This window comes from Oncorhynchus keta, chromosome 29 (assembly GCF_023373465.1).
Source record: "Oncorhynchus keta strain PuntledgeMale-10-30-2019 chromosome 29, Oket_V2, whole genome shotgun sequence".
NCBI classification, from domain to species: domain Eukaryota; kingdom Metazoa; phylum Chordata; class Actinopteri; order Salmoniformes; family Salmonidae; genus Oncorhynchus; species Oncorhynchus keta.
This window is the reverse complement of record NC_068449.1, coordinates 43,092,400-43,120,317: the sequence shown is the minus strand read 5'-3', so window position 1 is coordinate 43,120,317 and position 27,918 is coordinate 43,092,400. Positions and strand designations below refer to the sequence as shown.

General features: G+C 44.8%; 1 protein-coding gene across 2 annotated transcripts; it reads left to right on the top strand.

The window, feature by feature from the left end:
- LOC118362919 (spermine oxidase-like) lies at positions 1-27,806 on the top strand. 2 transcript variants are annotated; one of them, XM_052486589.1, is made up of 7 exons: positions 1-138; positions 8,308-8,542; positions 9,632-9,858; positions 18,438-18,611; positions 21,726-22,476; positions 24,593-24,753; positions 27,264-27,806. In XM_052486589.1, the coding sequence occupies exons 2-7, from the start codon at positions 8,335-8,337 to the stop codon at positions 27,411-27,413; spliced, it is 1,671 nt and encodes a 556-aa protein (XP_052342549.1). In that variant the 5' UTR covers positions 1-138; positions 8,308-8,334; the 3' UTR covers positions 27,414-27,806. The 2 variants fall into 2 exon arrangements, with proteins under 2 accessions (XP_052342549.1, XP_035599543.2); XM_035743650.2 differs by lacking the exon at positions 1-138 and adding an exon at positions 165-279.
- The last annotated feature ends 112 nt before the right edge of the window (positions 27,807-27,918 follow it).

The window sequence follows — 27,918 nt, the reverse complement described above, 5'->3', positions numbered from 1 at the left end:
GGGGGCAGCGGCAACAGGGAACTGGCTGCTTCTGGTTTCTAGGCACCATATAAATACAAAGCGGAGCCGGGTACGAGGAAAACACAAAGGAAAAGAGGAGAATTCTCACGTTTTAAAACTGAAGACTAACGGAGTCAGGTAATGAGCGCCTCCTGAAATCAAGCTTGTTTCGTAGAAGGTAAAACATGCGAAACGCCATTTGCCGCAGGTTGTAATATTCATCAACATTGTGGACAGCAAAGAAGTAAACAGCTGAGCTGCAGCTGTCAGTAGGCTATGGTGTGTACTTGTTGTAGGCAAAGTCTATTTATGCCAAATGTTGAATTATGTGCGGCTGTATTAGGCCAATAAAATCTAACGCAAATGATCGCAATTTCATTATTCAAATCGCTTTGTGAAATTATGTGGTTAGATCTTCAAAGCATTATGGCTATAGCCTAAGTTTCATTCTGTGTAAAAATGAGTATTCTATTGTATTTTCTATTCCGTTTTGACTCGATATGTCTCCCCGGTTGAATGGTTACAGGGAATCAGGATATCTCACGGGAAAATAACTAGTCGTTCTTCTTTGTTTCCAACTGTGGTCTGTGTTGCCACATTGACTATTACGTGGCAGAGGATGAGATACACAGCCGTGCATAGCCTGTCTGGAACTCAAGGCTACTTTCTCTGTGGTCAGCAAAATAAACTTGAGATTATTTCAGTGACATTTTCTCTCTCTTTCCGTCTCTATCTTGCCTGTATTTATCCCTCTTCATTTATTTATGAATTGAATAGAATGTTAATGGGATGCAATATCATTTCATTCAATTGACTTGTTTTACAATGCTATTGTAACTTGATTAAATCCCAGCCCCTTATCTGTAACCCAATGAATAAGAAAATAGATGGGAAAAAAATAACCACATCGGTTCTTGTGAAATTCCACTAGTTTATGCATGAATAATTACCAGCATATGCACATTGCCTGAAGGTGTGATAGCCTTGTTCTAGAAATCAAGTGAAGTATTATCATTACGTGAGGTAAATAATATGATCTGTCTGAACTCCATGCTGTCAGGTGGTATCCACATATCCACACATTCACCGTTCAGTTTTCAACCTTTTCAAAAGTCACTACTGTCCATTGTGCACCACCTGACTTGATAATCTCCCTTCCTGTCCCTGCCCTTTTTGCTTGTGAATGAGTTTATTGCAACCTGGGTCTTCACTCGGCACCAAATGTCAGAAAACAGTTTAAAATAGAGAGGGAATACTCTGAATTTGTCCAATACGAAACACTCATTTGAGTTTTCGGTTGCAAAGCGTTTTGGTACGGTGTACACTAATGAATACTGCCGTGAAGGAGCGCATTCCAACCTGTTCCCCTGACAGGGCGGTACCCGTTTAACTGCTGCTTACCTTTGGCATTGCCACTCTAGTCCTAGGAGCACCACAGTCCTGTTTATACGGCTCCAGAATGGATGACACCCAAGCATCAGTTCTAGCACTGCCAGCCAGAGGCCGTCCCCTAGTCCTAACATCCCAGCTCTGGAACACCGGAGCTGGGAGAGAGGTGTCGAATGTCTGGGGCCTGTCTGGCACGGGGCCTGGGCCCCTAAGGCTAGAGGGCTCTTGTCCTTTTTGATATCTGAGGTTTTGAGGAAGTGGGATGTCATGTTGCCACACTAGCAAGCACCGTAGGGCACACTAGGGGTTTGATCCAGACCAGAGATGTTCCAGGGTTGTCGGGTATGGCATGAAAGCAGCTGTGGAGTGGACTGAAATGCAGATGAGGATGAGATGGATGGAGGAATGGTGTGTGTTTTTTTTATTTTTAGGAAGGCTGGTATTTGGGAAGGAAAAGGGTGTTGTGGTGACCTTACAACTCAACAAATGACAGGCAGACCATTTTTTTTTAACCTTACAGTCCGTTTTATGCCCTGGCCCGCCCCTGGAAAGAGCAAACTCGAGCCACGTCAGTCAAATGTAGGCTATGGTTGTTCGTTTCTAGGTCACACCCTGTAGAGTTCCCCACCCCGGGTCCAGCCCCCCATTAATCTGCATGCTGCGGCATGACGGGTGAGAGAGGAGAGGTGACATGTGGCGAGTGCATTCACCGGCCAGGGATAATAGAATCACAGCGGCTCTATGTCTAGGTCCAAAGAGAGAGAGAGAGAGAGAGAGAGAGAGGTGTGTGTGTGTGTGTGGGTGGGTGTGTAGATGCTTGTATGTGACCTGTGAAATAGCAACCCCCATTCTGTGATCTTAAACAATCTTACAGCTGTTTTGTAATAAAGTATAGTAGTATCATAGTATTACTGTAATAGGACTACAGTAGGCAGCTTCACTGTATAGCAACACTGCTCTCCTGTGATTCCGAAAGTAAGGCTGAGTTTGCGTGTTATGCCATTTTTACACAGTGATTTATGGTAGTGCTTGCAAACGCATCACCAATTGCTTCCCAAGTAAATGTGGATGCAGGAATACAGCTTTGGAGAGGCATATGTCACGAGCAGGCTTTTCTGTTACCTTTCTGATTTTTGTCATCAGAATCACTGAAGGAATCCAGGGCCCGCTAACAGTTTGTCCCACCCTATTCCCAATACAGTGCACTACTTCTGACCGGGGCCCCAAGTTGTGCGCTGGGGGGTTGCCTTAATCAATGTCCACGGCACTCGGGGGAGTAGTTGTTGGTGGTTAACTGGGGCAGAACTACTAGGCGTGTCACCTTGTGTTGTGGGGACGGGGGAAGGAACACATGGGGAAATGTGTTTGCTTCATCTTTTTCATCTCGTATTCCCTCTCACTTGATGACAGGCAGCCCTAACTCAGCCTTAGCACTAATAACAAAAAAAAGATCTCCACATTTTGGTTTTGGCCCTAAAAATAAAATGAGAAAAAAAAAGCGTAAATAGTAGTGTTTGTTAATTTTGAGACGTCTTAGCCAGTGTAGACTTCCTCAGAATAGTCCAAATTAACCTTTTGTGACTCCCAAACCCGCATGCGGGAGCGTAATCATCGCTACTGTTGGTACATTCACAGCTGAATAGGAAGTCATTGGAACGCAGCGCTTTCAAAACCTGGGGCACTTCCGGATTGGATTTTTCTCAGGCTTTCGCCTGCAACATCAGTTCTGTTATACTCACAGACAATATCTTTACAGTTTTGGAAACGTTAGAGTGTTTTCTATCCAAAGCTGTCAATTATATGCATATTCTAGCATCTTTTCCTGACAAAATATCCCGTGTAAAATGTTGTTGTTTTTCTCCAAAAAATGAAAATACTGCCCCCTAGTACCAAGAGGAGATCTTAGTGGCCCAATTGTTAATCTAGCTAAGACGTTTGATGCTGTAGTTATCAATGAAAAGATGTGCATGAAAATGAGTCGTTTATCGTTGAATGACAACAAAGACTTTATTGAAGAATCCCTACTGTTGACCAATCACCGACGAACGGGGCGTAGACTTCAGCTCCAAACTTCGGCTGGAAGTCAAAAAAACCTTCACCGATGTCAAAAACGAATGAAAAAAAACTGTCACAATGTCATCATAGTATATGCACAAACTCTCTTCTGGACTGTTTTGGCTGGGAAGCGTGCGGACGCCTTTACCTTATCGACCTTGGGTGAGCTCCACTGTCCTCCTCCCGGGTCAACAGGAAATGTCTCAGTGACTTACAATAAGGTCACTGAGACATCACACCCCGCTGTATCCTCACGGAGGCCCGCGGTGTGCTCGTGTCTTATCTTACATGTGTCTGCCTGAACTTAGCAAGAGGTCCATTTCATCCCCCGTTACCTCTCATTTCAATTACATTAACAACTTACTTTTGTATTTTTCCTCAGCCCGCAGGCACTTAGTCAGCTGACTCTTAACTCCACCATCGTTTCAGTTGTGAGGTGACCCGGGGATGCATATTAGCCCAAAGAAATGGATGAATGTTGTCATTATCGGGAGTAATATTTCTGTGTGTGTTTGTGTGTTTACCAGTGGAGGCTCCTCAGAGGAGGAAGGGGAAGACCGTCCTCAGAGAATTTCATAAAAACAGTGAAACATTTAAAAAGGTATATTTTTTAGATAAAACTGAACTAAATACACGTCACCAAATAATTTATTGAAACAGTGTTTTGCAATGAAGGTCAACAGTAGCCTCAACAGCACTCTGTAGGTTAGCACCATGTTGTAGCCGGAGGACAGCTAGCTTCGGGCCTCCTCTGGGTACATTGACTTCAATACGAATACCTAGGAGGCTCATGGTGCGGCAGGGTAGCCTAGTGGTTAGAGCATTGGACTAGTAACCGGAAGGTTGCGAGTTCAAACCCCCGAGCTGACAAGGTACAAATCTGTCGTTCTGCCCCTGTTCCCAGGCTGTCATTGAAAATAAGAATGTGTTCTTACCTGACTTGCCTGGTTAAATAAAGGTAAAATTAATTTAAAAAATGGTTCTCACACCCTCCAATAGACTTACACAGTAATTATGACAACTTCCGGAAGACATCCTCCAACCCATCAGAGCTCTTGCAGCATGAACTGATATGTTATCCACCCAATCAAAGGATCAGAGAACACATCTAGTACTGAAAGCATGCTACAGCCAGCTAGTACTACAGTGCATACAATTTGGTGAGTTGTTGACTCAAAGAGAGAGAAAGACAATAGCAGCACAGTTTTGAACAAATGCATTTATTCTAAAATGAAGGAGGGCGGGATTCATTTACTTAGCTAGCTAATACAGCTAGCTAGTTTAGCCTGCTCAAACAGAGGGATGTTACAGTATGTGTGTGTGTAGCCACTCAATTCTTGCTGATAAGGCCCCCCCCCCCTGCTGCTCGGTTGGGGCTATTTGTTCCATGCCTCAAGGCCACAAGACTAATCCTCTGTTCCTAAACATGGCCTATATACGTAGAAACCGCCATTGCTATGCCAAATGAGAATCCATTCTGACATAATAAGTAGTTTCACGGCATTATGCATTTTTTGTAATTAAATGTTTCATCTGTGACAAATACCACAACTTTGTTGATCGAGTTATGATCAGCACTTTTCAGGATCGTGTGAATATTCCAGGTAAGGCATCACAGTCAAATGAATCAAATCTAATTTTTATTTGTCACATACACATGGTTAGCAGATGTTAATGCGAGGGTAGCGAAATGCTTGTGCTTCTAGTTCCGACAATGCAGTAATAACCAACGAGTAATCGAACCTACCAATTCCACAACAGCTACCTTATACACACAAGTGTAAAGGGATGAAGAATATGTACATAAAGATCTATGAATGAGTGATGGTACAGAACGGCATAGGCAAGATGCGGTAGATGGTATTGAGTACAGTATATATATATATGAGATGAGTAATGTATGTAAACATATACAATGTGAAGAAATCGATGCAGACAGAGAGAACATCCCAAATGACACCCTATTCCCTATATATTACACTACTTTTGACCTTTGTAAAGTGCTACGAAACAGATGCAGAAAGAGGACACATCCCAAATGGAACCCTATTCCCTACGTAGTGCACTATATAGGTAATATGGTGCAATTTGGGACACACCCAGACTCATTGAATGGTCTAGCCAGCTAGCACTTGTCCAGACATGTTTTTCTTCCTTCTCAGCCCGCTACGAGGATCATTTCCCACTACTAAGTTAACACTCTCAGTCTTGGGATGCAGACAGCTGTGAGGTTAAAGGTGAACACAGCTGGGAAGAAGGTTTTGAACTTCTAGTGTTGCAATCACTGCTGCTTGTGCTTGAAATGTATCTAACCTTTCTGCGACACACTGTGAACTATATTAGTTCCCATAGTCTGTACAGCATTTTGAATATGATCCACACGGCAGTTGGCGCCTGTAATGTTGGTGTCTAACTTTCGTGAGATATTTAGGCTGCGTTTACATAGGCAGCCCAATTCTGATATTTTTCCACTAATTGGTCTTTTGACCAATCACATCAGATCTTTTCACATCAGATCTTTTTCAGAGCTGATCTGATTAGTCAAAAGACAAATTGGTGAAAAAATGCCTGTGTAAACACACCCACTGTGTACTCTATTCAAGCCTTATTACACACAGCTAGTTTGAAACCGGCTTCGAAGAGACGCCTTGCCCATGGCACATTGCCCATGACACATTGTGTAAAGAGACGGGTAGTTCCCAGAGTCTCTACACTGCATGTGATATGATTGAGCAATAAGGCCCGAATGGGTGTGGTATATGGCCATTATACTATGGCAACGCGGAGTGACTAGTTATAGCCCTCAGCCGTGGTATATTGGCAACACCCTTATTGCTATGATAAACTGGTTACCAACCTAAATAAAGCAATAAAAAAAAGTTGTCATACCCATTGAATACGGTCTGATATACCACAGCTTTCAGCCAATCAGCATTCAAGGCTGAAACCGCCCAGTTTATAATCCACATTTTGGTCTGGGTGATAGTAAGTGTACTCAAATTGGTTTGTCGTTTTGCCTCCGTCCTCTTGCACTTTGTGTACCAATATGGTGTCATTTGAAACAGGAAACAGCAACCTTCGGGAAGGCAGCATGCTTCGGAAGGCAGCATGCTTCAGACGGAGCTACAGTTCTAAATAGAAGGGGTAACGGATTCACTGAACCGGTTTGACCGTTTGACCCCGATTCCCGGAGAAACGGCCTTTTTCTTGTGTGTATTGCAGAGACATTTCTCAGTATGGTGCCGCAGCATTTCCATGTGCAGCAGCGTTGCCACGGTGACAGAGCGGGGAGGTTTTTTGGGGGAGAGGGGAGTGGAGTGCAGTGCGCCACGTGTAGGAACTGAAGGTAGCATATGGTCTCACCTCTGGGGGGGTGCTCTCAGGGATGCAATAATTGAAAGATGAGGGGGGGGGATGGAACACGTTACTACATTACATTACATTTAAGTCATTTAGCAGACGCTCTTATCCAGAGCGACCTACTCTGTTTAGTCTGTTTCATAAATGCATTTTCTTCCCTGGTCCCTCCATCTCCTCTTCATCTTTCTCACACAGACACTTTTTTTCTCTTTGACTCTCATTGCTTTTCCTATTCCCCCCCTCTTTCTTTCTCTCTCTTCTTCTCCTGTGTCCTTTCTTCCTCTGCCTGCTTTGTGTCAAATGTGCCTATTTTCCATTTGGCAAAGGTGCTGGGGGTCCAGTTCAGCTCACTTGCGTATATACACACACACACACACACACACACACACACTACCACTTCTATGAGAGAGGTGGAAGGAAGTCTGTGAGGGAAAAACATGTTTCATTTCACCTCAACGTTTCGACCCTGCAATGCCCTGTCGCCCCCAAAACAGTCCATTAAGGACCCGAATGGGCCTCGTTCATTTGGAGTCGCTTAGCGTTTTGTTTCGAGACAATATTAGATTAGTATAATGGGATCAGCGAGATGCGCTTTAAATATGCTCCCTTTTGCGTTTGTTGCCTCAGACACAGTTGTCTGTACGTTATTATACACTGAGTGGTTCAAGACCGTATACCACGGGCATGGCAAAACATTTATTTTTACTGCTCTAATTGCGTTGGTAACCCGTTTACAATAGCAATAAGGCACCTCAGGGGTTTGTGGTATATGGGTAATATACAGGCACATTGCGTCGTGCATAAGAACAGCCCTTAGCCATGGTATATTGGCCATGTACTACACCCCCTCGGGCCTTATTGCTTAAATATAATAAGCCCCAACTACACAGCGCAGCTACTTGTTAGCCATGTAACAGTGAGGTGTTTTTAACCAGGTCTAGGGTAGGTATGTTTTCCAGACACAGTGGCTTAGACAGCTTACACCACACTAGGCCACGAAATATCAAAACCTGTTGTAATAATGTGATGAACCCGTTCCCCTTTCCCACTCAAAGTATGCGTACTTGGGAAGGCGTGATGGAATTCTGTTTCCAGAATGGAATGATGTCATAATGGGTATTTGATCTGAAAGAGGGTTTGTGGTCAAGTACTGTGTACGGAGGCCTTTACTTTGAACTGAAAACACTCCATCGAGTACCCACCGATACCCAAGGGTGCTATCTTACCCTGTGTGAAAAGATACTTTCTGTCCTCATCTTGCCTGAGGGAAACTGACTTGCTTTGTTCTTTTTTTTTTTGTGTTTTCTTTTTGTATGCGGTCCCATTCCGTTCATGTTTATTGGACAGGACAGTGAGGAAGAATGAGAGGGCAAGGAGTCCCATTCGAACCCGTGCTGGCAGCGGTATGGGTTCCACAGTCAGTGCTTTACACCGCTAGACCCCCCTGCCCAAGGCTCTCCTTGTTTTTAACTAACGGTTTCTCTGTTTCTGCTTCCCCCTCAGACCCCCTAGAAGAGGAGCTTGGACGGCATGCAAAGTTGCGAAATATCTTCAGACAGCACTGATGACCCCCTTAGTAGAGACCTCCGCACTCGTCGACAGCCTCGAATAGTAGTGATCGGCGCGGGCTTGGCCGGCCTCGCAGCTACCAAGAGCCTCCTGGAGAGCGGCTTCACGGATGTCACAGTCCTAGAGGCGTCAGACCGCGTCGGTGGGAGAGTTCAAAGCATTCAGCACGGTAAGACATGATGCTGTGAACCTTACAGTACAAAGAGTGAGTGAGGAAGCAACACGCGGTGGAAATTATGCTCAACCCAACCTTGGAATTTCATGGGTTATGACTCAATGGGTCTTTTTTTTTTGTTTGTAAAATAGTTTACATTTTCTGTAAGCTGAAAGCTCCAAACCTCACTCACTGAGACATTCAACATGTCTGTGTGTAATCATCAGGTTGTTTCCCCCGCACCCGCATCCAGCTGTCAAACAGCCACCCCCCGTCTATTCTCTATGGGGCTACGCTATCAGTGCTAATGCTAAAAGCCTTCCCAAAATAACACTGGATCAGAATGTGTGCTTTGCAAAGTCCAATTAAGCTTTCACAATTCAAAAATGTGAAATGTGATTAGGGAATTTGTCTCTATCTCTCGGATGGATGTGTGGTTAGTTCTGCGAAATCCCCTTTGAGCTGAACAAGTTAGAAGATTACTCCCATTGCCACACATGGCTTTAATTCAATATTTAAAAATATCTATATTTATCCCTGTTCCTCATTCTCTACGAAGTCATTTCAATCACAAGTATCTCTCGAATAGGTGGTTGTGGCATCCTCAAAATGTCTTTGACTTGACTCCCTCTAATTGCACTTCCTTTTCACTTCCATTCCATTAAAACAACTTCCTGTTCTCATTTCTCTGTTTATTTAACTGAATTCATGTTCCATTCCATTCAACTTATTCCCAAATGAATTGACACAAACAATCAAGTTCTTGGGGGGAGGTAAACAAAGTTTGTAAGTGTAACCCCAAAGGTGCATCTGATATGACACATTATTCCCAATATATTGCACTACTTTTGACCAGAACCTAGGCCTGTCACAATGTCCCCACTACTTGCTATGCCAAAACATTGTTTCATATTGGGACAGAGTCTAAGTCTATTATATATTTTTAGGCCATTTAGCAGATGCGTTTATCCAAAGCTTACATTTTGTATGTATGGTCCTAGGAATCCAACCCACTATCCTAGCATTGCAAATGCCATGCTCTACCAACTGAGCTAAAGAGAGGACCACATTCTTCTTCATCTTATTCTCCTCTCTCTATTCCAGGACAAACGACTTTGGAGCTCGGCGCCACCTGGATCCATGGCGCTAACGGGAACCCGGTGTACCACCTGGCGGAGGACAACGGGCTGTTGGAGCACACCACGGACGGCGAGCACAGCGTGGGCCGTATCAGCCTGTACACCAAGAACGGCGTGGCCCACTACCAGACCAACAGCGGTACCAGGATCCCCAAGGACCTGGTCGAGGAGTTCAGTGACCTCTACAATGAGGTGAGGGTAGAGAGGTGTGTGTGTGTGTGTGTGTGTGTCCAGATTACCACTGATGTGTGCACATGAAGGGAGCCACCCATGACTGAATGTAGATACTGTACATACACAGTGGCACGTATGCTCAGGTGTGTGTGTATAATACAGGTGTGTGTGTGTGTATAATACAGGGGTGTGTGTGTGTGTGTGTGTATAATACAGGTGTGTGTGTGTGTGTATAATACAGGTGTGTGTGTATAATATAAGTGCGTGTGCATATAATACAGGTGTGTGTGCATATAATACAGGTGCGTGTGTGTGTATAATACAGGGCGAGTGTGTGTGTATAATACAGGTGCGTGTGTGTGTATAATACAGGTGCGTGTGTGTGTGTATAATACAGGTGCGTGTGTGTGTATAATACAGGTGCGTGTGTGTGTATAATACAGGTGCGTGTGTGTGTATAATACAGGTGCTTGTGTGTGTATAATACAGGTGCGTGTGTGTATAATACAGGTGCGTGTGTGTGTGCATGTGTATAATACAGGTGCGTGTGTGTGTATAATACAGGTGCGTGTGTGTGTTCAATACAGGTGCGTGTGTATAATACAGGTGTGCAGGGAAACTCACCGTGATCCAGTGAAGCGTGTCATTCCCTGTTCAGCTACCTCAGAGCGTTGTGTTAGTCACACACCATTGGCTCCCCCCCCCCCACTACCATTCAGATCTGTGCAATTCGACACGGTGCAGAGCAAAGGGGGACGCTTTCGACACACTTCCCTTTGTCTGTGTTCCTGAGTAAATCTCGCAATAGTTCTGTTCCATAAGTGTTGCAAGCAGCGAAGTTGCCAATAAAGAACACATGCCAGTCAGTTCTTAAAGGATTCACATTGGGTGGGCCAGAAAGCGGTGTATCAAGCTTGTGGTGACGTCGGATGTCCGGGAATGCTTACGGAACTGGAACCATTTCAAGGCACTTGAACACAGAAGCACTTTCTCTATTCACCTTCACACAGCATTCTCCACAGCAGCACCCGTTCCTTTAAGAACACACTGTACGAACAGGAATAATACACGGTAATAACGCAGAGTTTCCAAACCCAGAGGCGCAACATTGCGAGACTTCCGAGAAGTTAATTTGAGAAGTTAATGAGAGAAGTGGGAAAATTCTTCCTTTTTCAGCTGTTGATTTTCTTGAAATCTAAAAGCACGTCTTCGATTCGAGCCGATAAGTAACTGAACTTGCTATGACTACAACATGGTGAAAGTGTTCCAAATGACTTCGTGTCCAAGGAGTGCCTTTTTGATTTAGACGGCCTGCGCATGCACAGTTCGGCGTGAGACGAGCTTAGCTAGCCAACGTCTCCAAGGCATCGCCTACAAGCGTGATTGAGGAGTCCTACTGGAAGCCGTTTCTACATATCTTCATACTAAAACCATGGTTGGTAATAATTAGGGAGCTGTAACATACAGTGTGATCCATGCTTTTCTCCTGATTGCTTGCGTGTCAGTCTGCATACCTCTGTGCTGCAGCAGCATCGACACAACAGAGCATCGCTATGCGGCAGGGTAGCCTAGTGCGTTGGACTAGTAACCGGAAGGTTGCAAGTTCAAACCCCCGAGCCGACAAGGTACAAATCTGTCGTTCTGCCCCTGAACAGGCAGTTAACCCACTGTTCCTAGGCTGTTATTGAAAATAAGAATTTGTTCTTAACTGACTTGCCTGGTTAAATAAAGGCAAAAAAATAAAATAAAAATAAAAATAGGCTAACCCCCCCCCCCCTAACGTGCATCCTTACAGTAGCAGGAAACGGTTATCCCCACCATGTATCATTACAACTACGCTAATCCACCTGGAAATCAGCATAATTAACTAAGCTGTAGGATTAGCATAACAAGGCTGACTTGTTTTGCATGACGATGTGAGGTACGTAGACATCCTGGTGGTTTAGGTCTAGTGTTTCGTGATTGTGAGGCAACGGACAAGAAATAGCTGTACGTTTTATTTAGTCTTTGAAAATGTGTTTCTTGAGGATCCCATTTCAACCGGAGGCTGTTTTATATTGTCAACAAAGGTGTGCTGCATCCTGGGTCGGGGTCATTAGGGCATGCAACAGAAAGAGGTTTTCAAGTTTTGCAAAGGAATTTAAAATTGCACTTTTTGGGTCGTCCCTCCCCGTTTCAGTCTGTTTTCTTCCGTTTTGGTGCCTAATGAACAGGAGCCTGGTCTTTGTGTGTGAAACATTTCCACCAGGGAGGTAAGACAAGATGATAAGGTTATGGAATGGAATATCATGTCATATTATCACATGACCTTTGTGGCTGCAATGCAACTCAGTGCAGAAATGATAAACATAAACGTTCTGATTCCATGGGAAAAGAATGTGAACTTCACCCTGGGACAGCTAAAGCAGTCATTTGAACAATAAACAAAAATATACATATTATTTTTAAAGGCATGCCCCCCTCTGTCCTTGCCTTTTCCTATATAAGTCGAAATCAAATCAAATTGTATTGGTCACATACACATGGTTAGCAGATGTTATTGCGAGTGTAGCGAAATGCTTGTGCTTCTAGTTCCGACAGTGCAGCAATATCTAACATGTAATCTAACAATTCCACAACTACGTAATACACACAAATACACACAAACTACCTAATATTACCTAATCACACAAAAAAAGTACAAATCTTTACTGTAAGTAAAGGAATACATATATGGATGAACAATGACAGAGCGGCATAGGCAAGATGCAATATATGGTATAAAATACATGATGAGTAATGCAAGATATGTAAACATTATTAAATTAAAGTGGCATTATTAAAGTGACTAGTGATCTATTTATTAAAGTAGCCAATGATTTCAGGTCTGTCTGTAGGCAGCAGCCTCTCTGTGTTAGTGATGGATGTTTAACAGTGGCCTTGAGATAGAAGCTGTTTTTCATTCTTTCGGTCCCAGTTTTGATGTACCTGTACTGATCTCGTCTTCTGGATGATAGCGTGGTGAACAGGCATTGTTCGGGTGGTTGTTGTCCTTGATTATCATTTTGTCCTTCCTGTGACATTGGGTGCTGTAGGTGTCCTGTTAGTTTGTCTCCGGCGATGCATTGTGTAGACCGCACCACCCTCTGGAGAGCCTTGCGGTTGTGGGCTGTGCAGTTGCCGTACCAGGCGGCAGGATGCTTTCAATTTGTGAATGTTTTAGGTGACAACATTTCTTTAGCCTCCTGAGGTTGACGGCACATCAGAAAGTCCAGGACCCAATTGCACAGCGTGGGGTTGAGATCCAGGGCCTCAAGCTTAATGATGAGCTTGAAAGGTACTATGGTGTTGAATGATGAGCTATAGTCAATGAACAGCATTCTTACATAGGTATTCATAAGGTGTATGCACCAATTTGTAAGTCGCTCTGGATAAGAGCGTCTGCTAAATGACTTAAATGTAAAATGTAAATGTATTCCTCTTGTCCAGATGGGATAGGGCCTTTTGATAGCAATTGCATTGTCTGTGGACCTTTTGGGGCGGTAAACAAATTGAAGTGGTTCAAGGGTGACAGATAAGGTGGAGGTGATCTGATCCTTGACTAGCCTGTCAAAGCACTTCATGATGACGGAAGTGAGTGCTACGGGATGGTAGTCATTTAGTTCAGTTACCTTTGCTTTCTTGGGTACAGGAACAATGGTGGCCATCTGGAAGCATGTGTGGACAGCAGACTGGGATTGGGAGAGATTGAATATGTCTGTAAACACAGCAGCCAGCTGGTCTGTGCATGCTCTGAGGACATGGCTAGGGATGCCGTCTGGGCCGGCAACATTACGAGGGTTAACACGTTTAAATGTCTTACTCACGTTGGCCAAGGAGAAGGAGAGCCCACGGGCTGCGTCGGTGGCACTGTATTATCCTCAAAGCGGGCAAGGAAGGTGTTTAGTTTGTCTGGAAGCAAGACGTCGGAGTCCGTGACGTGGCTGGTTTTCTTTTTGTAGTCCGTGATTGTCTGTAGACCCTGCCACATACGTCTCGTGTCTGAGCCGTTGAATTGCGACTCTACTTTGTCTCTATACTGATATTTCACGTGTTTGATTGCCTTGCGGAGGGAATAACTACACTATTTGTATTTGGCCATAATCCCAGTCACTTTTCCATGGTTAAATGCGGTGGTTCGTGCTTTCAGTTTTGCGCACACTATCCATGGTTTCTGGTTAAGGTAGGTTTTAATAGTCACAGTCGGTACAACATCTCCTATGCACTTCCTTATAAACTCACTCACTGAATCAGCGTATACGTCAATATTATTCTGTAAGGCTACCCGGAACATGTCCAAGTCTGCGTGATCAAAACAATCTTGAAGCATGGATTCCGATTGGTCAGACCAGTGTTGAATAGTTCTTAACACGGGCACATCCTGTTTGAGTTTCTGTCTATAGGAAGGGAGGAGCAAAATGGAGTCGTGGTCATATTTGCTAAAAGGAGGGAATTGGGAGGGCCTTGTATGCATTGCTGAAGTTAGAGTAGCAGTGATCCATAGTTTTGCCAGCACGCGTACTACAGTCAATATGCTGATATAATTTGGTAGCCTTGTTCTCAAATTTGCTTTGTTACAATCCCCAGCTACAATAAATGCAGCTTCGGGATATATGGTTTCCAGTTTGCATAAAGTCCAGAGAAGTTCCTTGAGAGCCGTCGTAGTATCGGCTTGAGGGGGGATATACACGGCTGTCACAATAACCGAGGAGTATTCTCTTGGGAGATAATATGGTCGGCATTTGATTGATGAATTCTAGGTCAGGTGAACAAAAGGACTTGAATTCCTGTATGTTTAGGGGGCTCCCGAGTGGTGCAGCGGTCTAAGGCACTGCATCTCAGTGCAAGAGGCATCGCTACAGTCCCTGGTTTGATTCCAGGCTGAGTCACATCCGGCTGTGATTGGGAGTCCCATAGGGCGGGGCACATTTGGCCCAGCGTCGTCCACGTTTGGCCGGGGTAGGCCTTCTTTGTCAATAAGAATTTGTTCTTAACTGACTTGCCTAGTTACATTTTTAAAAATGACACCATGAGTCGTTAATCATGAAACATACAACCCCACCCTTCTTCCCTGAGATATGTTTATTCCTGTTGGCGCGACGTACAAAGAATCCTGGTGGCTGTATCGACTCAGACAGCATATCACGAGAGAGTATGGTACAATACCTGATGTCTCTCTGGATAGCAACCCTTGCCCTAAATTCATCTACCTTGTTATCTAGAGACTGGACATTAGTGAGTAATATGGTCTGCGCGTCTTCGAAGTTTGACCAGAAGACCGCTCCGCCTACCTCTTCTCTGGTGGCATTGTTTTGGGTCAGCCTCTGGAATTAGGTCAAATGCCTTAAGTAGTTCGGACAAAGGATCCACTTCGGGAAAGTCATATTCCTGGTCGAAGTGCTGGTAAGTTGACGCTGCTCTGATATGTAATTGTTCAATAACACTTAAGATTTTCTGGGCAAACAATGTAAGAAATAATACATAAAAAACCAATATACTGCGAAGTATCCTAAGGACTAGAAGCGAGGCGCCCCTCTCTGTTGGCGCCACTTTGTTTCTATATATCCACACTGTTTCATTTGGTGGTTGCTCGGACACCTGCTCAGTGCTCACCGTTCTAGTTTTTTTTGTGCTTAGGCCTCGGCGGTGTACAGTATGTTCAGGCTGAGGCTCGGAATCAGAAGAATAATCATCAGAGATGTCATGATTCATTTCTTTCCACCATCTGAGTTGCCTAAGCACAAAAAAAGCTTGAACGGTGCGCACTGAGCAGGTGTCCGAGCCACCACCAAATGAAACGGTGAGACCGGAGAGAGGAAGGGACAGCACGGTTTGGATAGAACAAGTCGGTGATAATGCCACGGGACTATTATCAGCACAAAATGTCATCACTGAGAGAGCAAGCCCTCAAGCAAAAAACAACATCAGTAACTCGCTCACCAGCTTTGTTGTTTATGTGACATGGACATGCTCCAACTGATGCAATTGCGTTAAGACACACACCATGTAAGCAAGACCTGACAATAATTGACTATTTTTTTTACTATTGTCATATCGGCGCTTACTCATTATAATGCCATTTATTGCTTTTGTGCTGATTTTCACTATGTATTAAGCACACTTGGCGCTTATAAGGATGTTTAGGCTACACTCTTAGAAAAAAAGTTTCCAAAAGAGTTCTTAAGCTGTCCCCATAAGAGCACCCTTTTTGGTTCTACGGGCAACCCTTTTCCTCTGTGGAAACGGTTCTACATGGAACCCAAAAGGGTTCTACCTGGAACCAAAAAGGGTTCTTCAAAGGGTTATCATATGGGGACAGGTGAAAAATCCTTTTAGGTTCTAGATAGCCACTATCTAAGTGTAAAGGGTGGCAGGGAGCCTAGCGGTTAATAGGTTGGGCCAGTAACTGAGAGGTTGCTGGTTCGAATCCCTGATGTGAAAAATCTGTCTGTGCCCTCGAGCATGACACTTAACCCTAATTGCTCTGGACAAGAGTGTCTGCTAAATGTTTGTTTTGTTGTTATAAAAAGAAGCTGTTACCACGTTCCAACACATGCTTTCTGTTTCATAGTTAAAGTTAAGTATCCCAATGTTATTTAAACTTAACGTTTAAACGTCCACACCCCAACATGACACATGTATTTGTTCTTATCACGTTGCATAAGGAGGGGAGACATGTGCATGATTAAGTAATAGGGTTTTTGAATTCTCTACCCAAAACAAAAGAGCGAGGTGTAAACCTCTAAATAATCATTTTTTTAAAACGAGCATAGGTGCTCACAAGACCAACGGACCTAGGACAATGATTGACAAGGACAATGGGGAACAGGGCACAAATATATATACACATACTAATCAGGGGGAATGGGAACCAGGTGTGCGTAATGAGACAAGACAGTCCGGGTTTGGTGGTAATGATCCAGTTCGGTGACGCCTAGAAGGCCGCGACGTAGACCTCCTGAGCTGGTGAACGGAATGAGCAGCAATACCGGGGGGGGGTATCCGTGACAGTACTGTATCAACCGTGACTTTGGGTCCTTGAAAGGCGTCCTTGAAAAACACAATTTTTTATGATTATTATTGCACACAATAATATGTGGTTACAACACACTCATAACTTGGCAAAATCACATCAACCGCACAGGCTACGGAATAGGTGGATGCCTTTGGCTTCAAGACATGGTATCACTCATGCCACATAGGTTTTGGTGCTGTATCAACCAAAGATATTCTGTGGTAGCCTACCCCCATCACCCTCATACATGGGCAGAATACCCACAGGCTATTGAATAGGCGGACGCCTTTCGGCTACTTTGCGGTAGCCTACCATAGATCTTATTTCCCAGTGCCAGTGGTGTCTACCTGTTGTAACCCGGCACTCCCTAGGAATGGCCCCCAGGCGATCACCAGTCTCGTGACTGACTGACGGCTCAGCTCCAGTTCCCTCCTGCCTCTTTTTTTCAGCTCACTGTTTAACTTATTTAAATAAGACACCTTCACGGTTGCACTTTATTTTACGGCACAGAAATGGCTAGGGGTTGCATGCCAAATGGCACCATATTGCCTATACTGCACTACTTCTGACCAGAGCCCTATGGGTCAAAAGTAGTGCACTAAATATGGAATAGGCTGCCATTTGGCATCATCCCAGGTATTTACTGAGAAATTACATGTGAAATGGTGCACGGTAATAATCTATAAATGACTTGTTTGTTTTTAAAACAGGCACCAATTGGTACCAGGTCATTGCCAATTGTGTTGAATTGTTGGAACTAAGTACCAAGAAGGTATTCATTAAAAAAACATAATTTCCTAGTCAATTCCATGTAAATACCAATGGATATAGTGCTACCCCCTTCACTGTGTGACCTACACAACGATGCTCCCCCTATTGTGCAACGAGTGGGCGGTTCCTTCTAAAAGAGGTGTGTGCTTTGGATAAAGAAGTTCTGTCATGCGTGTTGCTATATATCCTGTACTGTAGAAGTCACGGACCTCGGAAGAAAGTGTTGATAAATTAAAAAAGGATCTGTTGTTGAATAATGTACTATGGTCCACCCTCCCATGTAGCCATGCCAAGGTGTTAAATGATGTTATAAATCCTCTCCTGGCGGCACCCTTTAAAGGGCAAATTTGGCATTCAAACAACGTGATCACAAAGAGATCACCTTACAGATTGCCCCTTTTAAAGTTTTAGAAGCACCCCAGTAGATTCTGAATGTTCAGACTCCGTTATAGCCACAGTAGCAGGAACACTCTATGCTATTTTGGATTGCTTGGCTGTTGGATAAGGTAGTAGCAAAATACTGCCTGTCTATGAAACTCTGGGTTGTCCAGTGTAGAACCAGAATGAAAACAGACTGGCACCCAGACAAACCCTGGTAACAAACCCTTTTGACCAGAGCCCTATTTTCCATGGTCAAAAGTAGTGCCCTATAAAGGGAATAGGGTGCCATTTGGGATGCAGTCCCTCAGCACATTCATTACTGGTGCTTACACCATGACCATCAAACTCACATTTGTCTCCCCTCTTGCCATCCCCTCTACCCCTCTCCTCTTCTCCCCCCTCTCCTCCCTAGGTGTACGAGCTGACTCAGGAGTTTTTCCAGAGTGGGAAGCCTGTGTGTGCTGAAAGCCAGAACAGCGTTGGGGTGTTCACGAGGGACGTGGTGCGCAAGAAGATCATGCTGGACCCCGACGACTCGGAGAGTACCAAAAGACTCAAGCTGTCCATGCTCCAGCAGTACCTCAAGGTGTGTGTTTGTGGAGGGTGGGTAGGGATGGGAGTGTGTGTGTGAGGGGGGTCCTTCTAAGAGACAATAAAAGATGCTAGAGCTCTGGTTTATGGTTGGAATGCAGTGGTAAGCCTAGACAAACATGCAAATCCAATAAATTAGAGAAAATGATGGTTTCCTTCTCGGTATGTAGGTTTGCTCTGTGTTGCAAGAAAAACAGTTGTAAAAATCGTCACGGAAGGCATGACTTTATTTTTTCCCCATATTAAATCTACAGTGCTGTATTCTGAATCACTCATCTCTGCCGAGAATTGGTGCACCTCCATGGCCTCTCTCACAGTTCTGATTCAAAACAGTTCTTTATACTCTGATCAATGGCTGAAGTAGCACATGTGATGCTCCTGCTATGTTTAGTCTCACACAATATAAGAGTTTACGGCATGTTTTAGAACTCAACTGAACAAGCAGGTCAGGAAATCAAGTGTAAAACTCTGACTTACATCCCCAAGTGCTAATGTTGTCATTGCTGTTAGCTATAGCTACATTATCTTGTTTATGCTAGCAATAGCTTAATTAGCTATCCGTCGGTGATCCTTGCTCCTTGTAATTATACCTAATGACCCATTGGATTCAAATTAGTGTTAATCACTTAAAGGTCAGTTTGGTAATGAAATAGAAACACAGCGGACAACAAAATGGACGCTCTTTTTATTACACCTAGAGCTAACTGTGGTACAGCAGGGCATCCAACAATTTCCTCAGGAAATGTAGCGATTGCAAGCCTTATTATTTTTGTATATTTATTCAATTAATTTCCTGGTCCGCCGGTACTCAATTATTAGGGTTATATCCCAAGTGGCACCATATTACCAATGTAGTGCACTATCTTTGACCAAAACCCTATGCAATATCTAGGGAATAATGTGCCACTTAAGATGCATCCCCTGATGTCAAAAGTTTCCTTTAGTGGCAGCCAAGGCCATGATTACAACTTTTCCTCAGGGACACGTTAGGCTCTATTGTTGAGGCTACAGAGCCACCGATGCAGATGACATCCTTACTGTCTCTCTAGTTCGGTAAATAAGCTATTGGGTTCATAGACTTGAGCCATAAAACGATATCCCAACGAGAGTTTAATACGTAATGGCCAATAAATAGGTAATTCAACTTGGACTAAGTAGAACTTTGATAGAGGAGGTTCATTTGGCCTCAATTCAATAAGGAGTTTTAGCCAATCAAAGAGTAAATTTAAAAAAATACACTGCTTAGAAAAATAAAGGGAACACTAAAATAACACATCCTAGATCTAAATGAATGAAATATTCTTATTAAATACTTTTTTCTTTATATAGTTGAATGTGCTGACAACAAAATCACACAAAAATGATCAATGGAAATCAAATTTATCAACCCATGGAGGTCTGGAGTTGGAGTCACACTCAAAATTAAAGTGGAAAACCACACTACAGGCTGATCCAACTTTTGATGTAATATTGACCTCCCTACAACGCCTGGGCATGCTCCTGATGAGGTGGCGGATGGTCACCTGAGGGATCTCCTCCCAGACCTGGACTAAAGCATCCGCCAACTCCTGGACAGTCTGTGGTGCAACGTGGCGTTGGTGGATGGAGCGAGACATGATGTCCCAGATGTGCTCAATTGGATTCAGGTCTGGGGAACGAGTGGGCCAGTCCATAGCATCAATGCCTTCCTCTTGCAGGAACTGCTGACACACTCCAGCCACATGAGGTCTAGCATTGTCTTGCATTAGGAGGAACCCAAGGCCAACCGCACCAGCATATGGTCTCACAAGGGGTCTGAGGATCTCATCTCGGCACCTAATGGCAGTCAGGTTACCTCTGACGAGCTGGAGGGCTGTGCGGCCCCCCAAAGAAATGCCACCCCACACCATGACTGACCAACTGCCAAACCGGTCATGCTGGAGGATGTTGCAGGCAGCAGAACGTTCTCCACGGCGTCTCCAGACTGTCACGTCTGTCACATGTGCTCAGTGTGAACCTGCTTTCATCTGTAAAGAGCACAGGGCGCCAGTGGAGAATTTGCCAATCTTGGTATTCTCTGGCAAATGCCAAACGTCCTGCACGGTGTTGGGCTGTAAGCACAACCCCCACCTGTGGACATCGGGCCCTATTACAACCCTCATGGAGTCTGTTTCTGACCGTTTGAGCAGACACATGCACACTTGTGGCCTGCTGGAGGTAATTTTGCAGGGCTCTGGCAGTGCTCCTCCTGCTCCTCCTTGCACAAAGGCGGAGGTAGCGGTCCTGCTGCTGGGTTGTTGCCCTCCTACGGCCTCCTGATCCACGTCTCCTGATTTACTGGCCTGTCTCCTGGTAGCGCCTCCATGCTCTGGACACTATGCTGACAGACACAGCAAACCTTCTTGCCACAGCTCGCATTGATGTGCCATCCTGGATGAGCTGCACTACCTGAGCCACTTGTGTGGGTTATAGACTCCGTCTCATGCTACCACTAGAGTGAAAGCACCACCAGCATTCAAAAGTGACCAAAACATCAGCCAGGAAGCATAGGAACTGAGAAATGGTCTGTGGTCACCACCTGCACAATCACTCCTTTATTGGGGGTGTCTTGCTAATTGCCTATAATTTCCACCTGTTGTCTATTCCATTTGCACAACAGCATGTGAAATGTATTGTCAATCAGTGTTGCTTCCTAAGTGGACAGTTTGATTTCACAGAAGTGTGATACACTTGGAGTTACATTGTGTTGTTTAAGTGTTCCCTTAATTTTTTTGAGCAGTGTATATATTTGAAACTAAGTAGATACACCAAGATGGAGGATATACATTTGACCAGAATTGAACCGACTTATTGAACCAACTTATTTGTCTGTGTTTCTATACGGTAAAGCCAGTGTCTGGTTCATCTTTTTTAGGTTTCTTCCATCCAATACGTTTTTCAACTGTTCTGCTGCTTCCTCTCTGGGCTTCTAGGCTTGGATATTAAAAAGAGCTCCAATACATTTGACTGATTCACTGATTGATGAGTTGATTGATTGATGGAAAGAGGTGGAGAGTTGTGAGAGCAGCTGATAAAGGAGCTCAATTTGATCTGAGTCAAACTGACTGTGTTTGTTTGTGTCGTTCCCAAGGTGGAGAGTTGTGAGAGCTCGTCCCCCAGCATGGATGAGGTCTCGCTGAGTGAGTTTGGTGAGTGGACGGAGATCCCCGGGGCCCACCACGTTATCCCGGGAGGCTTCATGAAGATCGTAGACCTCTTGGCGCAGGACATTCCGTCCCGCGTGATGCGCCTGGGGAAACCCGTCCGCTGTGTCCACTGGAACTACTCCGGCCAGCGACAGGAGGAGATCGCCCATGGCGACAACAACAATCGGCACGACGACGGTGACCATAACGACGACCGACGTTGCCATGGTGAGCCCAACCCCAATCCGGGTCACGCGTACCCCATCAGCGTAGAGTGCGAGGACCTTGAGTCGCTCCCCGCTGACCACGTGATCGTAACCGCCTCTCTCGGGGTCCTCAAGAACCGCCATGAGGCGCTCTTCTCACCCTCGCTGCCCGAGGACAAAGTCCTCGCCATCGAGAAGCTCGGCATCAGCACCACTGACAAGATTTTCCTGGAGTTCGCCGATCCCTTCTGGAGCCCCGAGTGCAACAGCATCCAGTTTGTGTGGGAGGACGAGGCGCAGCTGGAGCAGCCGGTCTACCCCGAGGAGCTGTGGTACCGTAAGATCTGCTCATTTGATGTGCTGTACCCGCCCGAGCGCTACGGCCACATGCTGAGTGGCTGGATCTGTGGCCAGGAGGCACTGCTCATGGAGCGCTGCGATGACGAGACGGTGGCTGAGACCTGCACCAAGCTGCTGCGACGCTTCACAGGTCAGTGTGCATGTCTGTGTGTTTGTCATTGTGACGTTGACAGAGGTCAGTTGACATCGTGTGTGTGTGATATGCAGTAACAATCAGAGTTTTCTGAATCGAACCCGCAGCTTTTGTACACGTCTTGCACTAACACTAGATTTCAGGTACTTAAAGGCCTTGTTGATGAATCAAATCATATGTTCTTGATGGAGTGAGGGACCACTGACCTAAATAACTCACTGAGATAGGCCATCATCAGCATTCCCTCACTGAGTATGAATCAACCTCTGTGCTTCAACTCATCAGTATAGGGCAGGAATACTCTCACACACATCATGCACACTGTTACGAGCACAATGTGACCTTGAGGGCTGAATGGGTGCATCACTACTGTACTCCCAGTGAGTCACGGTGACGCACTGAAGAGCAATTCCACTTATTCAGCCTTAGTGGGCCTCTAGGTATACATTAGATACAGGAAATGACATCATCATGTGACATCATTCCCAAGCCTTGAGTTATGGCCTTTCCCAGAAGGGGCTTTTGGGGGGCTGATGCTGAATCAGTCACATAGATGTCTGGCAGAGTGGAGGTGTTGAATACATGTGCATCCCGCAACAACTGGTCCAGGGTCAGTTTTAGTCACTGTGCTCTTTATAGGTGGAATACGGATCAGATGAAGAAATGCTGATCCTACACAAGTTGGTAGAGGAGTTGCCTGTGTGTCTGCATCCCAGACTTACTTTATGAATGACCCAGTATTCTCACAGAAGAGGTGAGTGAGTCAATGCCATAGCTGCTCGACTTTATCAAGTTGTTAATTTCTGTCTTTCACCCATGAGCAGCCCCCTTTTAAGAGTAATGATGACAAAAAGAAACACAGCAAATTGAAATTGGCTGTAACTTTCGTCGAGACTAACCGGCCTTTTTTAAAGAACCTGACAGAAAATCAATTGTTCGATTCGCCGGGTCTCTACATGAGACGGGAATCATTGCTCTCTTACGTTAAGGCCATATTAAGTTTCTGCTCCCTGGAAAACACTGTAAATGATAGTGCAGACAAGACACACACACACACACAGTCGTTCTTGGGATGCCCTACACCGGGAAGAAAATAATGACCATTGATAGAGAAGAGCCCCCTGTATGTGGCTCTGTATAGCTTCAGTCTGTTTCATATTGACAGAGAAAATAGGTTAAGAGATATAAGAACGCTGTCCTGGTATAAATAGTTTAGATAAAGGTGTGTGTGTGTGTGTGGAATTAACATAAAATACAGAGTCCACTACTTTTGATCAGAGTCTGATGGGCCTTTCTCAAAAGTAATGCACTAGGGTAGGTTGCCATTTGGGATGCATTCCATCTCATGGGTGGACAAATCTCGGTATTACGACAGACAGTAAGTGACAATTGTCCTCCTTCAAGGACTAAGTTATCCTCTGCTCAAGCCAGTTAGCATGACAAACAGGTCATAGTAGAGTCAGGTCTAAGCTTAGCATATGTCTCCGACCCTGTTACCATCACTTAATGATGACGTCAGAGGCTTTCCTGGACACACACAAACACATACACACCTCACTGCAGTTACTCCTCCCTATGCAGCCAAACCAACAGACACAGTAAACCCTAAACCCCGCCTTCCGCTCTGAGCAAAACTCTTTGTTTACTTCCATAGGAAGGACACACTCACGGGAACTCATTTACCCACACACTGACACACTCCCCTGATGTAGGTCAGTTTCGGTTTAATCCCCCTACGAAGCACATTCATCAGACAGACTAGAGTGTGTGAGTGTGTATGGCCTCTGAGAGGGACCGTAGCTTATTACCGATACAGGAGGTTGGATTGGATGTGTTGGAGGATCACCTATGGGAGATTGGTAGAGGATCACTCACCATGCATCGCCATAACCTTAGGAAGTTTTCAATGGCTTATTTCCACCTGCGGAAGAGTTGTAAGAGAGGGTGTGTGTGTGCGCGCGCATGCCTGTGTGTGTGTGTGAGAGAGAGAGAGAGACAGAGAGAGAGTGTTGGTGTGTGTGGATCTTGATGTTTCCGTGTCCATCCAAAGGGTTTATATTGGACTGACCGTCCTCACCATCCACCTCACCGTTCTTTTCTCTCCCTCCTTCAGGGAACCCCAACATTCCGAAGCCAAGGCGGATCCTGCGCTCGTCGTGGGGCAGTAACCCTTACATCCGGGGCTCCTACTCCTTCACCCGGGTGGGCTCCAGTGGGGGTGACGTGGAGAAGCTAGCCATGCCCTTGCCTTACACCAAGAGCACCAAGGCTCCGGTAAGAACTGCATCTGGATCTGGATGCAGACTTGGGTTCAAATACTATTTAGGGTATTTCAATTATTTTTCAAGACATTTCAAAGTAAGTATTTTGGAATGCATCTAGAAGTACACTTGGAAAGTATTGGCTTGTATTTGAAAATACTAAACTCTGCAAAAAAAAAAAAAATGTCCCTTTTTCAGGACCCTGTCTTTCAAAGATGATTTGTAAAAATCCAAATAACTTAATTGTAAAGGGTTTAAACACAGTTTCCTATGCTTGTTCAATGACCCATAAACAATTAATGAACATGCACTTGTGGAATGGTCGTTCTGACACCAACAGCTTACAGACGGTAGGCAATTAAGGTCACTGTTATGAAAACTTACGACACTAAAGAGTCCTTTCTACTGACTCTGAAAAACACCAGAATAAAGATGCACAGGGTCCCTGCTCATCTGTGCGAACGTGCCTTAGTCATGCTGCAAGGAGGCGTGAGGACTGCCGATCTGGCCAGGGCAATAAATTGCAATGTCCGTACTGTGAGACGCCTAAGACAGCGCTACAGGGAGGCAGGAAGGACAGCTGATCGTCCTCGCAGTGGCAGACCACGTGTGACAACACCTGCACGGGATCAGTACATCCGACCATCACACCTGCGGGACAGGTACAGGATGGCAACAACAACTGCCAGAGTTACACCAGGAACGCACAATCCCTCCATCGGTGCTGACTATTCGCAATAGGCTGAGAGATGCTGGACTGAGGGCTTGTAGGCCTGTTGTAAGGCAGGTCCTCACCAGACATCACTGGCAACAACGTCGCCTATGGGCACAAACCCACCGTCACTGGAACAGACAGGACTGGCAAAAAGTGGTCTTCACTGATGAGTTGCGGTTTTGTCTCACCAGGGGTGATGGCCGAATTTGCATTTATCGTCGAAGGAATGAGCGTTACACCGAGGCCTGTACATTGATTTGGAGGGCGCGTCATGGTCTAGGGCGGTGTGTCACAGCACCATCGGACTGAGCTTGTTGTCATTGCAGGCAATCTCAACGCTGTGCGTTTACAGGGAAGACATCCTCCTCCCTCATGTGGTACCCTTCCTGCAGGCTCATCCTGACATGACCCTCCAGCATGACAATGCCACCAGCCATACTTCTCATTCTGTGTGTGACTTCCTGCAAGACAGGAATGTCAGTGTTCTGCCATGGCCAGCGAAGAGCCCGGATCTCAATCCCATTGAGCATGTCTGGGACCTGTTGGATCGGAGGGTGAGGGCTAGGGCCACCCCCAGAAATGTCCGGGAACTTGCAGGTGCCTTGGTGGAAGAGTGAGGTAACATCTCACAGCAAGAACTGGCAAATCTGGTGCAGTCCATGAGGAGGAGACTCACTGCAGTACTTGACTGTTACTTTTGATTTTGACCCCCCATGTCTGTGGAACTTGTTCAGTTGACGTCTCAGTTGTTGAATCTTGTGTTGTTCATACAAATATTTACACATGTTAAGTTTGCTGCAAATAAATGCAGTTGATAGTGAGAGGACGTTTCTTTCCATTTTAAATACTCCATGCATTTGAACCCAGGTCTGTTTGGTCCTAGGGCTATATTTTATAAGAAGTCGTTTGAAAATACTTAAAAATACTTCAAATAGAAGAAGTTGATTTGGCCACATTATTTGAAAAATACTCTAACAAAAAATAAGTATTTTAAATAACACATAGTTAAATATGTATGTATTTGAACCCAGACTGGATATCGTGTATATCAGCGTCGGGTTAATTAGGGCACACCGTAGCGAGACGTTTTAAAACTTTCATTGGTCTTTGGAGGCGTGACGCTTGTTTACAGCCACCAGAGGAACTCGTAGCATGTTGTCAAAGTGCCTGTGTCATCACTATGTCACCTAATAAGGCAGCAAGGGACATGACAGTCCGTGTTGGATCGATTATGAATCATGGGTGTTGGCCAGCAGCGTAGCCCCTGAAACTTGATGCATGTGTCCTTATCTTAGAGTGTGCGCGTGTCTACTGTGTGTGTGGCCACTTAAAGACTGCTAAATGACCAGTGTGACCTTTGAGAAATCCACCCTACCGTCAAAAGAGCGACAGATCGTCACAAGCAGCCTTATTACATATAGACAGATACACTCTGTCTAGAGCCTAAAATAGCTCCCCGTGGCTGCGTCTAAATGGTTCACTATTCCCTATATAGTGCACTAATTTTGCCCAGGGACCATAGAGCTCTAGCCAAAGGCAGTGTGCTATGTAGAGTATAGGGGGCCATTTGGGATGCAGCCCATGGCCCGGAGGCAGTAATGCCATATGTTGGGTCATGACGGACATTCACTGGTTTGTTTAGATCTTGTCTTTTATTCTCTCGCCGCTCATCATCTCTATCTCTGCCCTCTCCTCTATCCACCTATCTCCTTCCCTATTCTATTCTTCTCTATATCATATCTCTTCTCTATCCTCTCCTTTTTTTCCAACCTCTCTCCTCACCCTTCCTTTCCTCTTTACCCTCTCAGCCTCTACAGGTGTTATTCGCTGGGGAAGCCACCCACCGGAAATACTATTCCACTACCCATGGTGCATTGCTGTCAGGACAGAGAGAGGCCACTCGTCTTACAGAGATGTACCAGGGCTTGCACAAAGAAACCATAAAGCCTAACATGTAAAAATGACAAATGAACCACTGACTAGTGATAAAAAAATAAACAACATGTTTTATGCTTTCTATATTTTAAGTTTTTTAGATTAAGTTATACATGTAAAAGCATAATAGGGGCATTAACAATTATAACGATTAATACTGTTTTTACTGTATTGCGCGGTAGATTTGACCACTTATATGAGATGTACTGTAAAAAGGCAAAGGGTGCCGTCATCTCTGGTCCTTCATCAATCTGTACGTTTTTAAAAAAAGTCATTGATAAGTTAATGTTTATATAATAACATGTCTATAATTGAACTGTTTTTTGTAAGTGCCTTCTGTATTTAATGTCATCTTATTGAAAAACAAACAAAAAATAATGGCAAGGATTAATAAACTTGTTTATTAATGTGAGAAATGGTCATGTTTAATTGTAAATGTAATTTCATTTGAACGTGTACCAGAAGGTGCCAGTCGAGGACAGACATTGGCGGGCGTTGACACTATGTTCCTTAATCTAAACCAATCAT

Excerpts from the sequence above, each read along its gene's own strand:
- LOC118362919 (XM_052486589.1), top strand. The coding sequence starts at position 8,335 with ATGCAAAGTTGCGAAATATCTTCAGACAGCACTGATGACCCCCTTAGT. Across the intron at positions 18,612-21,725 it reads TGCTCCAGCAGTACCTCAAG|GTGGAGAGTTGTGAGAGCTC; the intron begins GTGTGTGTTTGT and ends GTCGTTCCCAAG. Across the intron at positions 24,754-27,263 it reads CCAAGAGCACCAAGGCTCCG|CCTCTACAGGTGTTATTCGC; the intron begins GTAAGAACTGCA and ends TTACCCTCTCAG.